This window comes from Anas platyrhynchos, chromosome 1, assembly GCF_047663525.1.
Source record: "Anas platyrhynchos isolate ZD024472 breed Pekin duck chromosome 1, IASCAAS_PekinDuck_T2T, whole genome shotgun sequence".
Lineage (NCBI taxonomy): Eukaryota > Metazoa > Chordata > Aves > Anseriformes > Anatidae > Anas > Anas platyrhynchos.
In genome coordinates this window covers 132,282,735-132,300,626 of record NC_092587.1, presented here as the reverse complement: position 1 = coordinate 132,300,626, position 17,892 = coordinate 132,282,735, and the positions used below count along the sequence as shown (strand labels likewise).

At 42.2% G+C, this 17,892-nt stretch overlaps 1 protein-coding gene across 5 annotated transcripts in view; it reads right to left on the bottom strand.

Annotated features, from left to right (window-relative positions):
- Positions 1-16,216, bottom strand: part of ANOS1 (anosmin 1) — a 141,624-nt gene extending 125,408 nt beyond the window's left edge. For 2 of the 5 annotated variants that reach the window (XM_038173052.2, XM_038173051.2), the window contains exon 1: positions 15,833-16,215. In XM_038173052.2, the coding sequence (XP_038028980.2) occupies positions 15,833-16,015 (183 nt within the window). In that variant the 5' untranslated portion in view covers positions 16,016-16,215. Of the gene's footprint in view, positions 1-15,832 lie in introns of all 5 variants that reach the window. The other 3 variants (XM_038173049.2, XM_038173050.2, XM_038173053.2) reach the window with 3 other exon arrangements.
- Between the last annotated feature and the right edge of the window lie 1,676 nt (positions 16,217-17,892).

Below are 17,892 nucleotides of genomic sequence, written 5' to 3'. Positions count from 1 at the left end.
ACTCAATTTCCATAAACTGCTAAAGTAAATTAGGTCCCCTTGGAGCACCTCTTCCAGTTATGTTCATCCAGAAGGAATCTACTGCATGACCTCTCAATTTGGTCTATGAAAAAGAGGATCATGTAGCTCTGGAGACTTACTCTAAATACACTCTGATTCACAGAAAACATTAACGTGTAGATGCACTTCAGAAATTTCCAACATCTCCCACAAACATACAAGAGAGGTATTTCATTTCAGTCCTTCCTACTAGAATAGATTTTCCTCCTAAGCCACCTTTTTTTCACGACCATTCAGGGCACCATTCCTTTCTGGACCTGAAACAAGCTTAGGGTTCTGGTGTCTCATATAGAAGGTATTTTGAGCAAGTTTGCCGATGACACCAAACTTGGAGGAGTTGTGGACTCGAATGAGGGTGGAAAGGCCTTGCAGAGGGATCTGGATAGGTTGGAGAGCTGGGCGATCGCCAACCGCATGAAGTTCAATAAGAGCAAGTGCCAGGTCCTGCACCTGGGATGGGGAAACCCTGGCTGCACGTACAGACTGGGCGATGAGACGCTGGAGAGCAGCCTAGAAGAGAGGGATCTGGGGGTCATGGTAGACAGCAAGTTGAATATGAGCCAGCAGTGTGCCCTGGCAGCCAGGAGGGCCAACCGTGTCCTGGGGTGCATCAAGCACGGCATCGCTAGTAGGTCGAGGGAGGTGATTGTCCCACTCTACTCTGTGCTGGTGCGGCCTCACCTCGAGTACTGTGTGCAGTTCTGGGCACCACAGTATAAAAAGGACATGAAACTGTTGGAGAGTGTCCAGAGGAGGGCTACGAAGATGGTGAAAGGCCTGGAGGGGAAGACGTACGAGGAACGGCTGAGGCCACTGGGCCTGTTCAGCCTGGAGAAGAGGAGGCTGAGGGGAGACCTCATCGCAGTCTACAACTTCCTCGTAAGGGGGTGTCGAGAGGCAGGAGACCTTTTCTCCATTAACACCAGCGACAGGACCCGCGGGAACGGGGTTAAGCTGAGGCAGGGGAAGTTTAGACTTGACATCAGGAGGGGGTTCTTCACAGAGAGAGTGGTTGCACACTGGAACAGGCTCCCCAGGGAAGTGGTCACTGCACCGAGCCTGCCTGAATTTAAGAAGAGATTGGACTGTGCGCTTAGTCACATGGTCTGAACTTTTGGGTAGACCTGTGCGGTGTCAAGAGTTGGACTTGATGATCCTTAAGGGTCCCTTCCAACTCCGGATATTCTATGATTCTATGTACCTAAGAAACTAAGAATAAATGATAGGGTAGCAACCCCATGTTTTTATATGATCATGTTTATTATAAATTAACTATAAACTATACGAACATGGGATACTCCATGAAGCTTCCATTGTGGTGGAGTCATTTCTGATTATAAAACTGCTAAATGCATTATACTACACGCTGGTCATGAAATATTTTCCTGTATTTTCTCTTATTCTGTCCTGGTATCTATGGGAAGGACATCATTAAATAGTACACTTGTATCTTTGGCAAAAATACATGAACACAGCTGCATTTATCAAAATTAACAGCTCTCTGCTACCTTTTTTTTTTTTTTTTTTTTTTTTTTTTGCTTTTTCTATAGAAGTCTAGGCTCAGTGAGTGAAGTACACTTCATCAGACCTGTAATTCCTAGAAACATTTACAAAAGGTTTCTGTGGTCATTCAGGAATTAAATAACTGTCCAGATCAAAATGACCTTTTGACTCATAAGCAGCACAGTCCATCTTCAACCTGAATAAAAACCAAGACAATATTGTTAACATACGCTCAAAAAGGACTAACTAAAACATATGTCAGCCACACAGAAAAAACAGCAGTAAAAGCAGCATTTCAGGAAGAAGTCTTATTTCCCAGACATATTTTAATTGCTACAGTCTTTCCATGCATCTGCCTTGACTGTAGACATTAAAGGAAGACAGGCAAAATGTAATGGGTACAATTTAATTAGCCTATAACTTTATTATCTCAACTATAAAGCACAACCCAACAACTAATCACACTGTGTGAGCTAACACTGTTCCCTCCACTGCTCCTATTGGTTTGGCCCTCAGCCTGTTCCTCCCCAGTCCAGCTCTCAGTTCTGTGGAAAGCCAACCCCCAGTACCACCACATTAAGCCAATAACAAAGACTAGTGGATGCCTGTCACGTTCTGGTCAGATACCACATATAACATCAGATGATAAATGTCCTCCTTATTTTATCATGTAACAAAAAGGGAAGCCATGACCCCTTTCCCTGACTTTAGTTCAGTGCTGCTGTCTCTCCCTAGCTCCCAGACCTGTAAACCCTGTTCATATTTGTCTGCAGACTGCATTTTTACTCCCATCCTATTTTAAGGAACTGCAGCAGCTCCCAGAACAGCAAAGGTTGCAAGGGCATTGTGTTGACAATGGATGAAAAACAGGCATCATGTGAAGGAGCATACAGTAGGGTGGGAAGTTTGAGTCTTTCCCTTTCCACTTGATCCTAGCCGGGGCCCTTCTATCCTGCAATGCTGACAATATATTCCTGCGAAAAGAGCCAGACTTTTAATGCATGTTAAAATAGATACAAGACACTTCTTCAGTTTCCTTATAAGCTTTTTCCAGCTTGTTAAGAACTGTATGCCATATGAAACGTATACAACTGCTACAGTCCTGTCTTCTAGACCACCCTGCAATCAACCTTAGATTGTGGGAGGAAGAACAGATGAGAGGGAGAGGAAAACAACATGAAGTGTTATTATTTGAAAAAGATACAAGACACTAAAATTATTCATACAGTCTGAGCTACAAGGATATAAACTGGATCTTTCTACAGAGATCTTCCACTGAACATTGTGAAAGTTGCCTCACCATATGATAAACCTTTCCACAAACAAAAAGACTTTCATGTGCCAGTTTTCTAGTATACAGTCTGATAACTAGCTAATGAAGACATACCATTAAAAAAAAAAAAAAAAATCTCTTTTCAAGGCAGGACTGCAGCATTTGTCATTGACACATGTCTGGTTACCAGAGATATAGCTGCTATGCAGAGCAATCATTTCCTGACAGGTATATCGTGTTTCAGTCATTTCTAGCATCAGGTGAAAGAGTTTAAAATTAAGACAGCTTAATTTGTGTTGTAGATATTGAAAGACTTGTAATATGAGAGGTGTCAAAGCTTGGCCTAAGTTCCTATCCAAGCTACAGTATTTTAAAGCCCCAGTCAATGCAAACAATTGGATGTGAACTTTTTCACAGAATTCCACTGGAAAGATAACAGAAGCTCTGAAGCCTAGGGATTTTCTATCTTCAATCCACACTAACAGACACAAATAATAATAATAATAATGCCCATATTTTATGAGTTTAAGCATCTACAAGTGTGTTCGTATTTTAAACATCTACAACTGAGGTTAATACCAGTTATCAACATCTTGAATCATCAGCAGGTTTTGTATAAGAAAAAGAAACAAAAATTTGTTATACCATTTATTCTTGTAAAACTGTCAAATATTTCAGTTGTTTCATCTTTGGAAAGTCCCACATATTTCTGGCATGCTCCAGGAATTCTATCCCTATTACACTGTCTCATTCCATCTTACCAGTCTTCTCACCTGTGCAAAGCAATTAAGAAAGACAGTGAAGTGAAGTGGGTTGTGGTACTACAAATATGTTGATAATACTCAGGTTTGTTTTTCATTGGACTGAGGAGCTCTGCTTGATTTGCTTTCTCAGTGGGAAGGTCATGGATGAGAACAACTTGACTGAGGCTCGATCTATAACAGATGGATCTACTAGGTATGAGTAAGCATCTTAAGGGCATGAAAATTTGACATCTGCTGCTATTATTAAGCGGATAAGCCATGCCTGTTGATGAAGCTTACAGGGATGCCACGGAATCCCTGAGGGCGCCCGAATATATACAGTATATAGGACAATATCTCATTTTGTAATAAATAAATAAATAAATATTTACTGTCTTTAGTGGTACTCAGCTCTGGTTACATCAAAAAAAAATGTTTCTACCTTTGTTTATGATTTGAAGGAATTGCTTCTAAAAATTTTATCTTAATTTGAAGTTAAGGTATTTTACACCTGGCAAATAACTGGCAATTCGGTTTTACTTTATCCTGATGGAATAGTAACATTTACTACCACCCTGAATTGTAAAGGATGATGTCAAGATGTATTAAGATGGTATCCAACAAATCTAAGTTAATTGTCTTTAAACAGTACAATGGGAATTTTATTGTTTTTATCTACAAATTTTGATCAGATATTTCTAGTATATTTGGCACTGGTCTAAGATTATTTCAGTTGCAACCACTAGACATTACCGTCATTTGTAGGGATATCAAACTCAGGCCAACAATGAGAACTCCAGAAAAAAAAATAAATAAATCTGTATTAAACTGATAATTATATAAATGGAAGAGGTGATAAGTTTCATTCAGAAATGTGAAAGATCTCCAGCTAAAGAAAAAACAGGAACTAACACTACATCCATGTGTAAAGCTCTTTAGTCTTTAAAACTGAGTCATGCTTTCTATCCCAAAACAACAGCAGACAGTATATACTTCAGAAAACTCATTTCTTCATTTGTTCACTTCTTTCTACAATCTGGAGACTGGCTTAGGTTTTGTTTTACTTAAAGTCTAGTCCACATTGCTCTTCTTTTTTCTAATTAAGACAAAAAGTTTTGAACGCTGGGAGGAGGCTTGAAATAACTATTAGTTGCTGTTAAACATTTAATCACCACTTACATTACAACTTCAGTGCTGTACAGCGCACAAATGTATCTGTGTTGTTCTATAGTTAAAATTTTTCACAAAATGAGCTAATATGCTGCATGTGCTACATCAAATGCATTTATACTCTGGATCCCCTAGATAGAAAAATCGTAATATTTAACAAAAGTCTATTGTCTTTCACACTGCTTATTCAATTCTTTTACTCCAACAATAATTCTTTTAAGTCCAACAATAAGCTTCTAGTTCCAGAAATCCATGTCCTCTTTCCTTATTTGTTCTGACAAGTGTGTCCCATAGCTGATAGCAAGTACTATATGAGGCGAGTCACACACCTCATTAACTGGATGATTTTTACCTCTTTCTGTCAGTTTGTCTAACCCTAAATGTTCTTTCCACCTACTGCAGATCCAGACTGACCAAAGTTTGGCTAATTCATGATCTTTCCATTAAAAGTTACATAGAAAGACATCTCAAAATGGGGAAAAAAGCCTCAAGCTCTCCTACATCCAGTTTCTTTCCCAAAATTGCTATGCTCAAATGTCAACATATTACAAACTCTCTATGACTAAGAAAAATGGGGGCAGATAATGATGTGGGTTATTATTGTCTAGCTGTAGTTTACACAGTGACGTGATTTTGTTGTTTCCAAAGGAATTATAATCATCTAATTAAATAAAAACACACAAACCTTGTTGAATTGTCTTCCAAAAAAGAACATAAATTTTAAAAAAATCACTGAGTCACTGTATTAGAACACATTATTATTATTGTTCTTTCTCCTTCCTCGGCTTTCAACTATTTGCTGCCTTACATATTTGTCCATCGATGTACAAAATCCCAAGAAATCCAAAGCCTTACAGCACATGGGCTTAAGAAATTAATTTACAGTGTGTAGGACCAAAGAAAGCCCAGAGGCTTGACTGGAATGTTTCTGTGGTACAAAGATATCATGAACAATTAAAAAACATTATCAATTGACTGCAAATGACATATAGACCTATATCTATTATTTAAAGCATGAGATGTTCATATGCATAAAGTGTACATTCTTTTATTTAATATAAGTCAATGTGAAAATAACCCCCCAAAATTATAATCCATAAAAATGAAAAACACCTATTCTTATAAATTCCAGGAATAAGAATGAAGGTTGAGCTACGTTTACACTGGATTAAATAAGCACATTATTCTCATCCAGTCTTTACCATCAACCTCAATCTCCAAGGAAGACACCTTCTCCAAAGCAATTATTTCTCTCACATTATCTTATTATAAGATCTATGGCAGCTGCAACCTCACAAGAAGCAAAAGCACTACCTTGGCTGGGTTTGTGGTTTGAGTTGTGACAACGAGGGCAACTACAGTGGCAGTAGTTTGTCAGACTAGAAAGATAACCTTGCAGTAGATAGTGACCAACACTATGACTAGGGAGGCAACTAGGCTTTTTCTAGCATATGAGAACACACCACGTGTGCAGCTCTTCTCATCAGATGACCAAACTTACAGTATATGTGCAACACACTAAATCCAGCACTTCTGAAAATATACACAGGACATGCACCAAAAGATCCAAAGCTTCTCCTAAAGAATTGGGATCACTAATTAATCCAGAATACATGCAAGTAAATCATAGTATTGATTCAAGAGAGTAGGCTGCCATCATCAGAACTTATTTCCAGTTGAAAATTCTCCAGAGTAACTTTTACAAGTTTACAAGTTTACTTTTACAAGTTTAAGAGTGATGTTCAGAGAGCATGAATTGCTCAGAAAGCCAAAGCAGCCTGTTCCTTTGACACACTTTTCTCACAGTCCATCAGTGTGATAGGGCATGGTCTATAGGGAAGATAAAAATGAGAAGCACGCTACCAACACCTGGACACAGGTGAACTGCCTTTACCCTCCCAAGGTACTTTTATTAAAGAATTGAATGAAAACCAGGTGAAAAGAAGCCAGCCAAAGGTCATCACAATTACCTGGACAAGCATCTTGATGCACTTGAGCATCCCTGATCAAATAAACAATGTTTATGTGCCTGCATTGGATAGGCATATGACATGAGCACGAATCACCTAGACCTCTGCAGTGAATTTTCTTTGAGGTTTTGAAACTGGACTTCCCAATGAAGACGGAAGGATATTCAAACCACGTTTTAATTAAATTACAAACAAGAATAATTATTTTTTTTTTTAACCAGGTAAAACTCAAAGCAGCTCAGGGGAAAAAAAAAAAAAAAAAGAAAAAAAAAACACTCTTCCTTTGTGTTTGTGTGGGGCAGTTCCCGATTTCTAGCCCTAATTTGAATTAATTGTATCCTGTCCCAGTAAAATCTATGGTCCCCTATACTCCTGGACAAGATCTCCGTCCAGCATTGTCTTCCCTTGTGTGTGTCTACTGGAGGTCACCTTTCTCCATCTTTCTCCCTTCTGAGACTCTTTCTTCTTTTGCTTCTCATGCAAGTTTTGTGACCATATCTTCCTCTAGTAATCTCAGCTCCTGCCAGGGGATTCACTCCCTTTGCAGAGGGAGTCAAGTAACTTCTGTTTTAAAAGATGACGATGAAAGATACAAACCAAGGTAGGGGGAATTAAAACATGCAGCGTCCATGTCAAAATAAATACTTTTTTTGTGTGTCTGTGTGTGAAAGATGTATTTTCCTGTATTACATTTTCAATTCATAAATATGTTTACATAATTTGGAGGACATACTTCTTTGACAGGCTAGAGGCACATTGGTAAAAACGCGCTTCACAGAAGTCAATGGAAAATTTTTATATAAACTTTGGGCTGGGATTGTTCCCCAAATCTGGAAATATCTGATATTCTTTTTGATGAATGAAAGTGAATGTATGATTCTTTTAAATCAGAGATGAAAGGAACAGAACTCTATTTTCAAGTTTAAAGGGTCCACTTACCTTTCAACACCCCCAGTTCTCCACCTTCATATCCTGTGATCTTGTGGACATTAAAAGATTTTTTTTTTTTTTTTTTTAAAGGGGGGGGAGTGGGGGATAAAACTAGAACTGGGATGCCAAGTGCACATCACTCTTCTTCTTTGTTGACAAAGGCTGCATGGCCCCAATGTACGTATGTGGACCTGATCCAGCTGAAATCAACAGAAGGTTTTTCACGGACTTCAAAGGTTTTTGAGATATAAGACCTTAATGCTTAGCTATGGCAAAGGTCAAAAAATGAAAATTCTTGGTGTAAACTCCTAGTCAATACGTTTTTTGGTGCAAGCTTTACATTTGCTAGGCATCAACTACTTAATGTAATTGTGAACATGTCTTCCTTCTGTTGTAACATACTGCTGATACTTGCTTGTTAATCGTGTTTTTTATCTTTAAAAATATAGATATAAAATAACAGTACTTTTTCTGTTTACTGAAGGTGGAGATGCACTCAACTCCAGATTATCACAGAAAGCAGAAAATCACATAGAATAGCCGACAGAGATGCAGATCAGCTTGTGAATAATAATCTCCCTTTGTAGATACATAAATTCAGTACTCACTCTTAAGAAATTTGCCCTTTGCAAAATGACAAATGTTCAGCATCTGGGAAATGAGTCTGTTTTTCAAGCTGTCTCAGAAATGCACTGTGTTTTTTTTTTCCTTACAGGATACTTACTAAATAAAACATTAACTATCGCTCTCAACTGTATTAAAATGACAGAGACAACCCATATGTAGACAATAAACAGTTTTAAAAATATTCTTAATATGAACACTACCTAGCTTATAAACTATCCTTTTCCTCGCTAGTGAGTGAACATATATGCAAATGGAAAAGGGATTTACATTTGAAAAATACCAATAATTCTCTATCAGAAGTTTTCTAATGCTTTTCAAAAGCAACATCCCCTTTCCCGATACACTCCCATGACATTAAAAGTATGCCTTGCCAGTATTATCTGTACATAGAATGTATGCTTCAAAATACATTAGCAACAATATTAGTTTTATTGCATTTGGTATCATACATACTTATCGCATTAACAGCATTTTTAATTTTATGTAGTATAAAGATTTTTCTTCTAGTATACAGTCAGCCACAAGCAAAAAGCAAGAATACTATCTTGCAACACTTACTGTTCAATAAAATTGTTCACTAATTTCTTCTGTTTCCATGCAGTTTATTTGATTTGCATTTAAACCTTACACGAGACACAGACAAACATTCTAATTTGGAATGACAACATTCAAAGTTACGATCCCAAATCAGAGAAATTAAAACTGCTAGCCAGCAAGGACCAGGCTCCATAACCCTTGCACTCACGTTAACTGCACACCTTCACTGATGCCAAAGAGCTTTGAGTTTGGTCACAACAAAGTTCATAGATTTAGATACAACCACAAAGACTAACTGTGGGTCAATTCCACAATGTGGATTTTCCACCACGAGAATAATGAGGATGTTTTCACTAATTGTGACTGTTATTATTCAAAGTGAACTTTTTGTCTTCAAAGATTTTACTTAAGATCATAAGATCTATGCATTTCTCGTTCATTATGGCAGATCTCAATAATATGAGCACACCAAATGTCAGAATAATTATCCAGATCGTATGCCATCTGAACAACAAAAACAGATGAACAATTTGGATTTTTAATTTTTTTTTTAAGAAAATCATAAAGCAATGACAAATGTTCAGATTTGTCTGTGGAAATAAATTAACAGCTGTGTGCTTGTAAGGAGACATATGAAAGTCAGAATTATTTAACACAAGGACTATTTTTGGAAAGGAGATGAGTACTGAAATGGCAATACAAGCAGATGGCACACATTTCTTAAGTAGTAACATGTAGAAAAGATTACGAACATGTCCCAAAAGATCTAAGCCTAGGTGCCTGGACAGCCTGTCAATTGAAACTGAAGCATTCCAGGAATAACACACAACATATCTACTATGGATTGCTACAAAGTAGTACGTATCTTTTCAAAAGGTTCCATTAAAACTAATTTAAGGTTTGGAGATTATTCAAGACAGTTACAACAAAATGTTTCTTCATGATCTCTGACTTCTCTACAGCAGAGCACATAGAGACACATGCACCCTAGACTTTCAGCCTGGTCTACAGCTTTCCCATCTGGAACTGATTGCAGATTTTTGCAGGTGCAGTCACTTTGGAGTTTCAAGCAATTTGAAGGCAGATGTGCTGGCACTTAGACAACTGGCTGCCTGACTTGTAGGTAAAATCAGGCATTGGCTATCTAGAGGTAATCGCACACTATTTGCTGAAGGTATAAAATCTAAGAAATTTTATTATATCTTTAAAAGGATTGCCTCTTTTCCCTCAAAAACTTCAGTTGTTCTGACAGACCACATTCCATTTAAAGCAGTGAAGACAGTCTCCTACCACCATACAGTCATCAGTCAATCAAAATAAATTTTGAAAGCCTTATTTTTCCCCTCCTACAGCTATTAAGCATTATACAATGTATTGAACTATTAACTTAAAAGATTTTTTTTTCCATCCTTTCAAAAACAAATTTGAGTTAGCATTACCCAACCTAGCTTAATACTTTAAGTTCTAATTCTTAGCACATTATTACAACATTTATGCTAAGAAAGGATATCTCTCAATAATTTCCCTTCATCTATCACAAACCTGGCTTACCACGTGAGGGATGTCTACACTGCATCAAAAGTTTGGACTGGAACTCATCCAGTATTCAAATTGGCTTAGGCATGAATACAGAACCTATATGTGAACAAGCTCATCCGTAGTGTTACTGGTACATTTTATTCAGTATCCACCTTAACAAGTTTAAAGCAACACCTCATAGGCCTATTCAATCAGTAATGACAATTCTGGGTCACACTGTATGTACACCTGGATCTCCCTAAGAATAAGGGAATGGATTTACTAAGATTCAGTTTACAATTGAAGACTACCCAAACAAACAAAAAGAAGAAAACTACAGACATGTGCAGGTATCTAAAAATTAAGGGGGGGGGGGCGGAGGAGGGGGACAACACATGACATCTGATCAGATTTAGCATTTTGGTTTTAGTGAATTGATAACCATAAATAGTCAAATAGTCATATATAAACTCATGTAAGAAACTTGTAACAGTGAGTGTGGTTTTGAAAGTTAGTACCGGCATTTAGTTTGCATTGTAGCTTTAAAATGTAATTACTCCTATTGCCTGTTCCAGTCATTCCTCCACATCCGTAGTCCTGGGTCCAGTGCTAGGCTCCCCAGTACACAAGAGACATGGGCTTAGTGGAGCATATCCAGCAAAGGGCCATTAAGAGTAAAGGACTGTAGCATATTTCATATGAGTAGAGGCTGAGAGAGCTGTTTGTTGTGCCTGGAATAGAGAAGTCTTGGGGTGGTTTGATCAATGTTTATAAATATCTGATGGGAGGGAGTAAAGAGGACAGAGCCAAACTCTTCTCAGCAGCAGCACAACCTGAAACACAGGAGGTTCCATCTGAACATCAGGAAACACTTTTAAAATTTTATTTTACTGTGAAGGTAACTGATCACAAGAAGCAACTGCCCAGAGAGGTTGTGGAGTCTCTATCCTTTTAGGTACTCAAAATCTGACTGGAGACAGTCCTGACCAACCTGTTCTAGCTGACCCTGCTCAGGGGGATTGAACAAACCATCCCAGAGGTGCCGTGGGATCACCACTCTCCAATTCAACAAGCATGTGGTTGTTGGCCACTCTCTGATTCTTCACAGCAAACAGGGCCAGTCTGACAGGTACCCACAACCTCTTCCTGCTGCCATTCTTCCCTTTTCTGGTATGTTCTCCTACCCTCTCAACTTCTGACCCAGCACATGAGATGTACACCTCCTCTACCTGAGTCAACGTTTTGAGTTTCATGTCTTAAGCTTGAGAGGCCTGTAACACGTGGCAACTAAGACCAAATATCCATGAGTTCTCAGGTCCAAGTAAACAATGTTTGTTCTCCATATTTTTTTTTTAATGCTGTACTTTTAGCTTATGAACTTACTCAGACGTTTGCCCCAAGCTCTTATTCACAAACAAAACTTTAAATCATGCTGTTTTCTGAACCTGGCCCAGACAGCTGGCAGTAGAGGTTAAAATCCAAACCATGCTTTCACTCAACTTGAAAACAGAATGCTAAAGGCCACTGCCATGCCCGTTCCCCCAAAATGAGATGAGTTCATCTACAATTAATATCACAGATGGGAAAGGCTATACCTGTAGACAGCAGTGCAAGGAGTCTTTAGTCTTACACCACTAAAACAGACAAGTTACGCAGACAACTAAACTAGTCTGAGTACTCAAGCCTCTCTCCCAGCCAGCCATACAGGGTCCTTTATTTATACCCACATCCCTTTTGAGAAATAAAAACAAAACAAGACAAAACAAACAAACAAAAAAACAACAAACAAACAAACAAAAACATGCAATACTGTGACCTGGTCTTCATGAGGCTTTTACCTAGTTTGAGTCACTATAAAGCTGGGTTCACAAAGAAACTTTGGATACCTGAAATTAGAATCCCAGACATTTCTGGTCCATCAGCTGAAACATGGGGAAAGGAACTGTCTTCTTAACTGCTAGTCTGAAACTGCTGAGAGAAACAATGTTCTTTACAACCTCAGTCCCCAAAAAAGCATGCCTTTTACAGAGGATTCATAGTCTTGATGCTTCTCATGGAGCCAGGCACCTTAGCCCTTCCTTTCTTTCCAAACCAGAGAAGGAATTGCCCTTCCTTTCTTGTAAGGACAACTTTTGGGTTCCTCGCTAAGATACAGATGTGCTCTTTTAGACAATAGCCTCACAGGTATAGAGTAGAACTATCAAGGTCGAATCCATGTCTTCTCTGCTGTAGGCAGGCCACTTGACTGTCATGCTTTTAGTTGCTGGAAGAACACTAGCCACCCTCTCCTGATCAGGTGATTTGCAGAGAATAAAAAAACACAAATGTTGCCAGAAGCAAAGAACAGAGGTAGGAACTCTATTGTTCAATGCAGTCACCCAAGAGCATGGATGGGTGCCAGTGGCCCCTCCAGACACTGTCTCATGCAAGTCATTACTCATTATGTTACAGATTAAAACCCCAGTCTCAATATCCAAAATAGCTATGAGTGCCCTAAACATTAGGCTAGAGAGACATGTTCTCTTTTCCCTATATTTTTCTGGTCACAGGTAAATCACTGTCTCATTCTGTGCTGTCCAGTGGCCTAATGGCCACAGTTGGGATACAAAATGCTTTCTCATCTGCAACAGCCCGAAACAAACTGAAGCACATGTTCCAAGAAGCCAGAAGATATGTCAGAGCCCCTCCATTCAGAGACGGAGCATCAATCTCCACTGATGATAAGTGCTGTAATTTATATGCTGCTATGTAAAAGAAGAAAGCACTATGAGCTATCTCGCCTGATTTTTTTTGTTTGCTTTTTTAAGAAAGGACTTTGTGCCTGCATACCTTGTATGAAACTTCTTAGTCTGCAGAGAGATGTACCTACATATAAAATGTGCGTGTTTTATTGAGCTATAAGACCCACATGGTGGGATATCTCCCATATCAACCACAAATGTTCTTTGGTGTGATCTACCTAGAATTCCCCAAACGTCCAAAAAAAAAAAAATTGGAAAACTCCTGGAAATTTTACAACAAAATGCAGGCATCTGAGCATGCTCATCAGGCATTCTGGAAATGAGAGACTTTAATTCTTCTTCTACCCTACATCAATAGCCTTCATGAAAGGGGAAAAAAAAAAAAAAAAAAGTAAATTATCTGAAATGTGCCTTGGTTGAAATAATATGCTACTGGGAATGCAACTTTAACACAAGCTAAGAACTATTTATTTTATATCTGGGAATTAGATAAATAAACCTCTCTTGACCCTTTCAGAAACAGGGATGGTAAAGAAAAATGGGTGAAAATTTCCAGAGTTTCCAGGGGGCAGGACGGAGGTGGTGGGAAATGAAGGAAAATCTCTTGTGAACATTTTGAAATTTTGAAAAAAATATCAATTGCCATTCAAACAAGATAGCCAGAAGTTATAGAAATAATCATTATCATTTCTGTTATACTACTTGACCTTCATTCCCTGAAGAAAAAAAAAAAAAAAAAAAAAAAAAAAGTTAGTGCTGTGGTTTTGGTACCCTCAACTGTGTAAAATGAACTCTCTACAATGTGGTGAAGTCCACCTGCCACCATGCACCCAGCTGCTATCTCCTGACCGCCACACTTAGGTGGTACCTATAGCAGGGCTGGGAAATGAGTGGGTCACACTTCCTTCCAATCTTGTTCTACCTGGGAAACAGTATGGTTCCTTCCTGCTCCTGCTGGGTGTTTGATTCACTTCAAAGGCTGAATCAGATTACAAGATAAGTGGGCATCTCTGCAATGAAAAGAACTCCAGAAACTGCTCCCTGACAAGATGAAAATGGAGGGCTGGGAGGGAGACTGTGTTAAAAGGAGGAAGAAAAGAGGGGATGAAGGGAACATCATATCCTTTCACACTGGTGGAACCATATGGCCCACTCCACTGTGCATTATCAGTCTGTGAGAACACGAAATCCTCCCTATACTCCAAAACTCTTCTCCTTTCCTTCATTAAGAGACAATGGAAAGCTTAACTTCCATAAGCGAGAGTACTTTATCTCCCAACATTACAGTCGTTTCATATCCAGCAGGAGTTTAATCCCTGGAAATTTAGATAAATTACCACGTGCTTCAGCAGGTTGGGGTTAAAAACTAAGATTTTCAACCGATTACAAAAATAAACAGCCAGTTATTAAGTCCTAACTGAGTAATTTGCAGCTTATTTCACCCTAGCTAATTAAAATGTAATCACTATTGTTTGGCAATGTGCATTCTGTCAGCAGTTTTACGTCGGAAAAGAAATCATGCCAAGAAAACACAAAAAAAGCCTTTCACTCGGAATTGGCTTGATCTAAACTGCCTCTTTAGCCACCGAAACTGTAAAACAAATAAGTTACAACCGCCTGACAACGCCAGAATAAATAAATAAATAAAAAGCCCAAGCCCTCCCCAAGACAATGAACTATTTTAACGAGTACCATCCTCTCCAGACGCGCTGGGCAGCGGCGGCCACGTTGCCAGCAAGCGCCTCGCCGCCCCCAGACCCGGCGAAGCCTCGCCCGGGGCAGCGCCCACCCCACCCGGCCCCGCTCTTAGCCCGGGTCTCGCCGGCCCACCCAAACCCTGCCACAGGCAGCGAGCGACTCCCGCGGCCGGTGGGACGAGCGCGTCAGGCTTCCCTTTGGCTGTGACTTTTGTTTTTTAAGCGGGTTATCCGTACACCTCTCCCCAGCCAGGGTTTAGTGCCAACACCGTAGCCCTCGGAGCTGCTTTCCCCAAGCCGTCGGTGCGATCGGTCCCAGCTCGCAGCGCACGGGGAAGCCGGAGGGCAGCGGGAGGCGCTCCCCAGGCGTTGCGGGGCCGCGCTGTCCCGAGAGGTGGAGGTGGCCGCGCTCCCCCCCAGGGTTGTTCTCAAAAGGATTTGGGGGCTACAGAGGGAGATGTGCTCCGGGGGATCCCTCATTTATTGGGCTCAACGTGTGCGCAATCGAGAGCAGGTGGAGAAGGGAAAACCTCTGCGCAGGGAGGTTACGGATGCCCCATCCCTGGAGGTGTTCATGACCAGGTTAGGTGAAAGGAGGGCGCGTAGCTGGGAGGTGGGGACGGGCGGGCAGACACCCGCTGCCCTTACACCGCCTCCCGCATCGCTTCCAGGGCAGCCGCTTTAGGAGCTTTGGGGGCTCACCCTCCCTCCGCACAGCTCACTGCATTTACACCACGCAGCTCTCCCCACACCCGTCCCCATTTCATCCCCGTTTCCCCACCACCGTTATCCCGAAGGAGACGCAAGGAGAAGCCTTACCCGCACCCTCCCCGGGCCGGCACCCAGCGTCCCCCCTCACCCCTCGTTAAAAGCAAAGCCCGAAGCGCACCCCTCGGGGCCGCCCCGTCCCGGCCACCACCTGTGAGGAGCCCTCGCCCCCCGCTCGCCGCCTCCAGGTGCCTGCGGGGCTGAAGCCACCGCGAAGTTTGCCGGGGGCACCGGGGGATCCCGGCCACCCGCCGGGAGGGCAGCGGGACCACCGCGCCCGGCGCCGTGCCCCTACCTGGAAGTGCTTGAAGAAGGCGGAGATGCGGGTGATCTGGAGGCTCAGGCACCTGGAGGTGCATCTGGCCGTGGAGAAAGCCTCGTCCTCCTTGCGGGCGGCGGCGCCGGCCCCCGGCCCGGCGGGGCTGCCGCAGGCGGCCGCTGCCCAGAGGAGCAGGGCGAGGGACGCGCCGGGCACCATGGCTGGGCGGGCGGGCAGGAGGAGGAGGAGGAGGAGGAGGAAGGCAGGGGGCTGCGGGGGGCGGCAGGCGCCGGGGTGCGCTCCCGCTCGCCGGGCGGGTGCCGGGCTGCAGCGGGGGCAGAAGGCTCCGCGGCGCAGAAACTAAACAAGAAAGTTCAATCATCCAACTCCCCTCGCCCCTTCCCTCCCTCCCTCCCTCCCCGCGGCCCTCAGCCCTCCCCCGCGCCGGCAGCGGGCGGGCCGAGCCTGACAGAGGCGGCGCCATTGGCTGCGGAGAGCGCCAGTGCCGGGGCGGGCGGTGCGGCCGCGGGCAGGTCGGAGCGGCACGGCACGGATCGGCTCGGCTCGGCCGGCTTCGTGCCGCCACCTGTGTGGCGCCCAGCCCTTAGCGGTGGGGCTGGCACCGCCCGGCCGGCCCGCGGTGGGGTCCAGCCTGTGAAGGGTCGGTCACCGCTGCGGTGCCTCCGAGGGAGAGCTGCGAGAGCGGAGCTTTAAAATGGCTCCCGGGCGGTGCGCAGCAAGTTAGGAGGTCGTTTCCCGGCTCCTGCAGCTGCTGCGGTGCGGTGTGTAGCACGGATGCGTGCCGCATGCCCCCGCGCTCCTCCCGCTGCGGGATGGGGCGAGAGAGGCTCCTCACGGGGGTCTGAGGGACGGGCCTCCCGAGCTGGAAAATCCCGAGGCTGTGCGAGCTGAAATAAGTTGTCTTCTGGCCGTTTCAGGAGATGATAGCGTGAGACGCTTGCTAGTAGCAGTACCTGTTAGTAGTACTGGTTACTTAACACTTAAACAGCAGGAGTCTTCTTTACCGAAACAAGTTTTAGGGTAAACTAAGTACATTTTAGGAAACTCACCTGAAATCTAATCAAAATACAGCAAGGTCTTTGACCGGTCTTGCTTGTACTAATTTTACGTGGTTATAATTATTTTCCTAATGGATACTCCATTGTGCACAAATGTGAAATAAAGCATATACCTCAATGCAGTTTTTCTTGCCAGAATCCATATATACATTTTCCACAAACCTATACATCTATATCTATAAAATGGAAAATCAAAATATAAAAAGGCTTGTTAAATCCAGACCAAATCCATAGTTAAACCGTATGAGTAACATACAGATTGTATTTGTAAGACGCCACTATAACAGGAAGCAAAACAAATTCTAATTTAGATGTTACTTTGCAGCTCACAGTGCCTGAGCTCAACCCTCCTGTCAGTTGACTGGAAATCTTCACTCAAGAGAAGCCAGTAGGCCACATTCACTCCTGCAAGTGTTAACAAACTGAAATGACAGTCCATGTCTTCAGTGCTTGAGGGAGCACAGTAACCAGAAGAGGTCACCTGCCACTTCCTGGCATAGAAGTTGCCCCGCTGCTTGCACTGTGTAAATGTTCTGAGCAGGCTATTCTGGAAATGTGCCAAGGGAGACCGTCTCAGCTCCAGCTCCAGAAGTATTCCTCATCTTTGGAAATGGACCGATCACCCATGGCTTTCAATGAGCAGGAGTAGTAGGTGGCCTGGAAATACTGATCCCAATCCAGACAGATTTCTTGCTGCTAGAAAACGGGTTAGGGTTCTGCTGACAGCAGTTGATGATCTTAACCTACTTTGGCATCTCTGTGTTGAAAAACAATAAGGAACCACATATATAACAGCACAGAAGTAAAAGCACAATCCCAGCAATACTGTGACAAACAGTTATGAGGCCATTCAGGCCTCAATATTAAGTTCAGAAAATCAGTTTCTAACTGACTAATTTTCGAATAGGTTTTATTAAGCCTTAGCTGAATCTTTTGCAACCTTTTGCATGGAGTCAGGAAAAGAAAATTGCTTCACTGATTCATAGTGTTTACAGGTACACCAAATGCTTTCAAGTT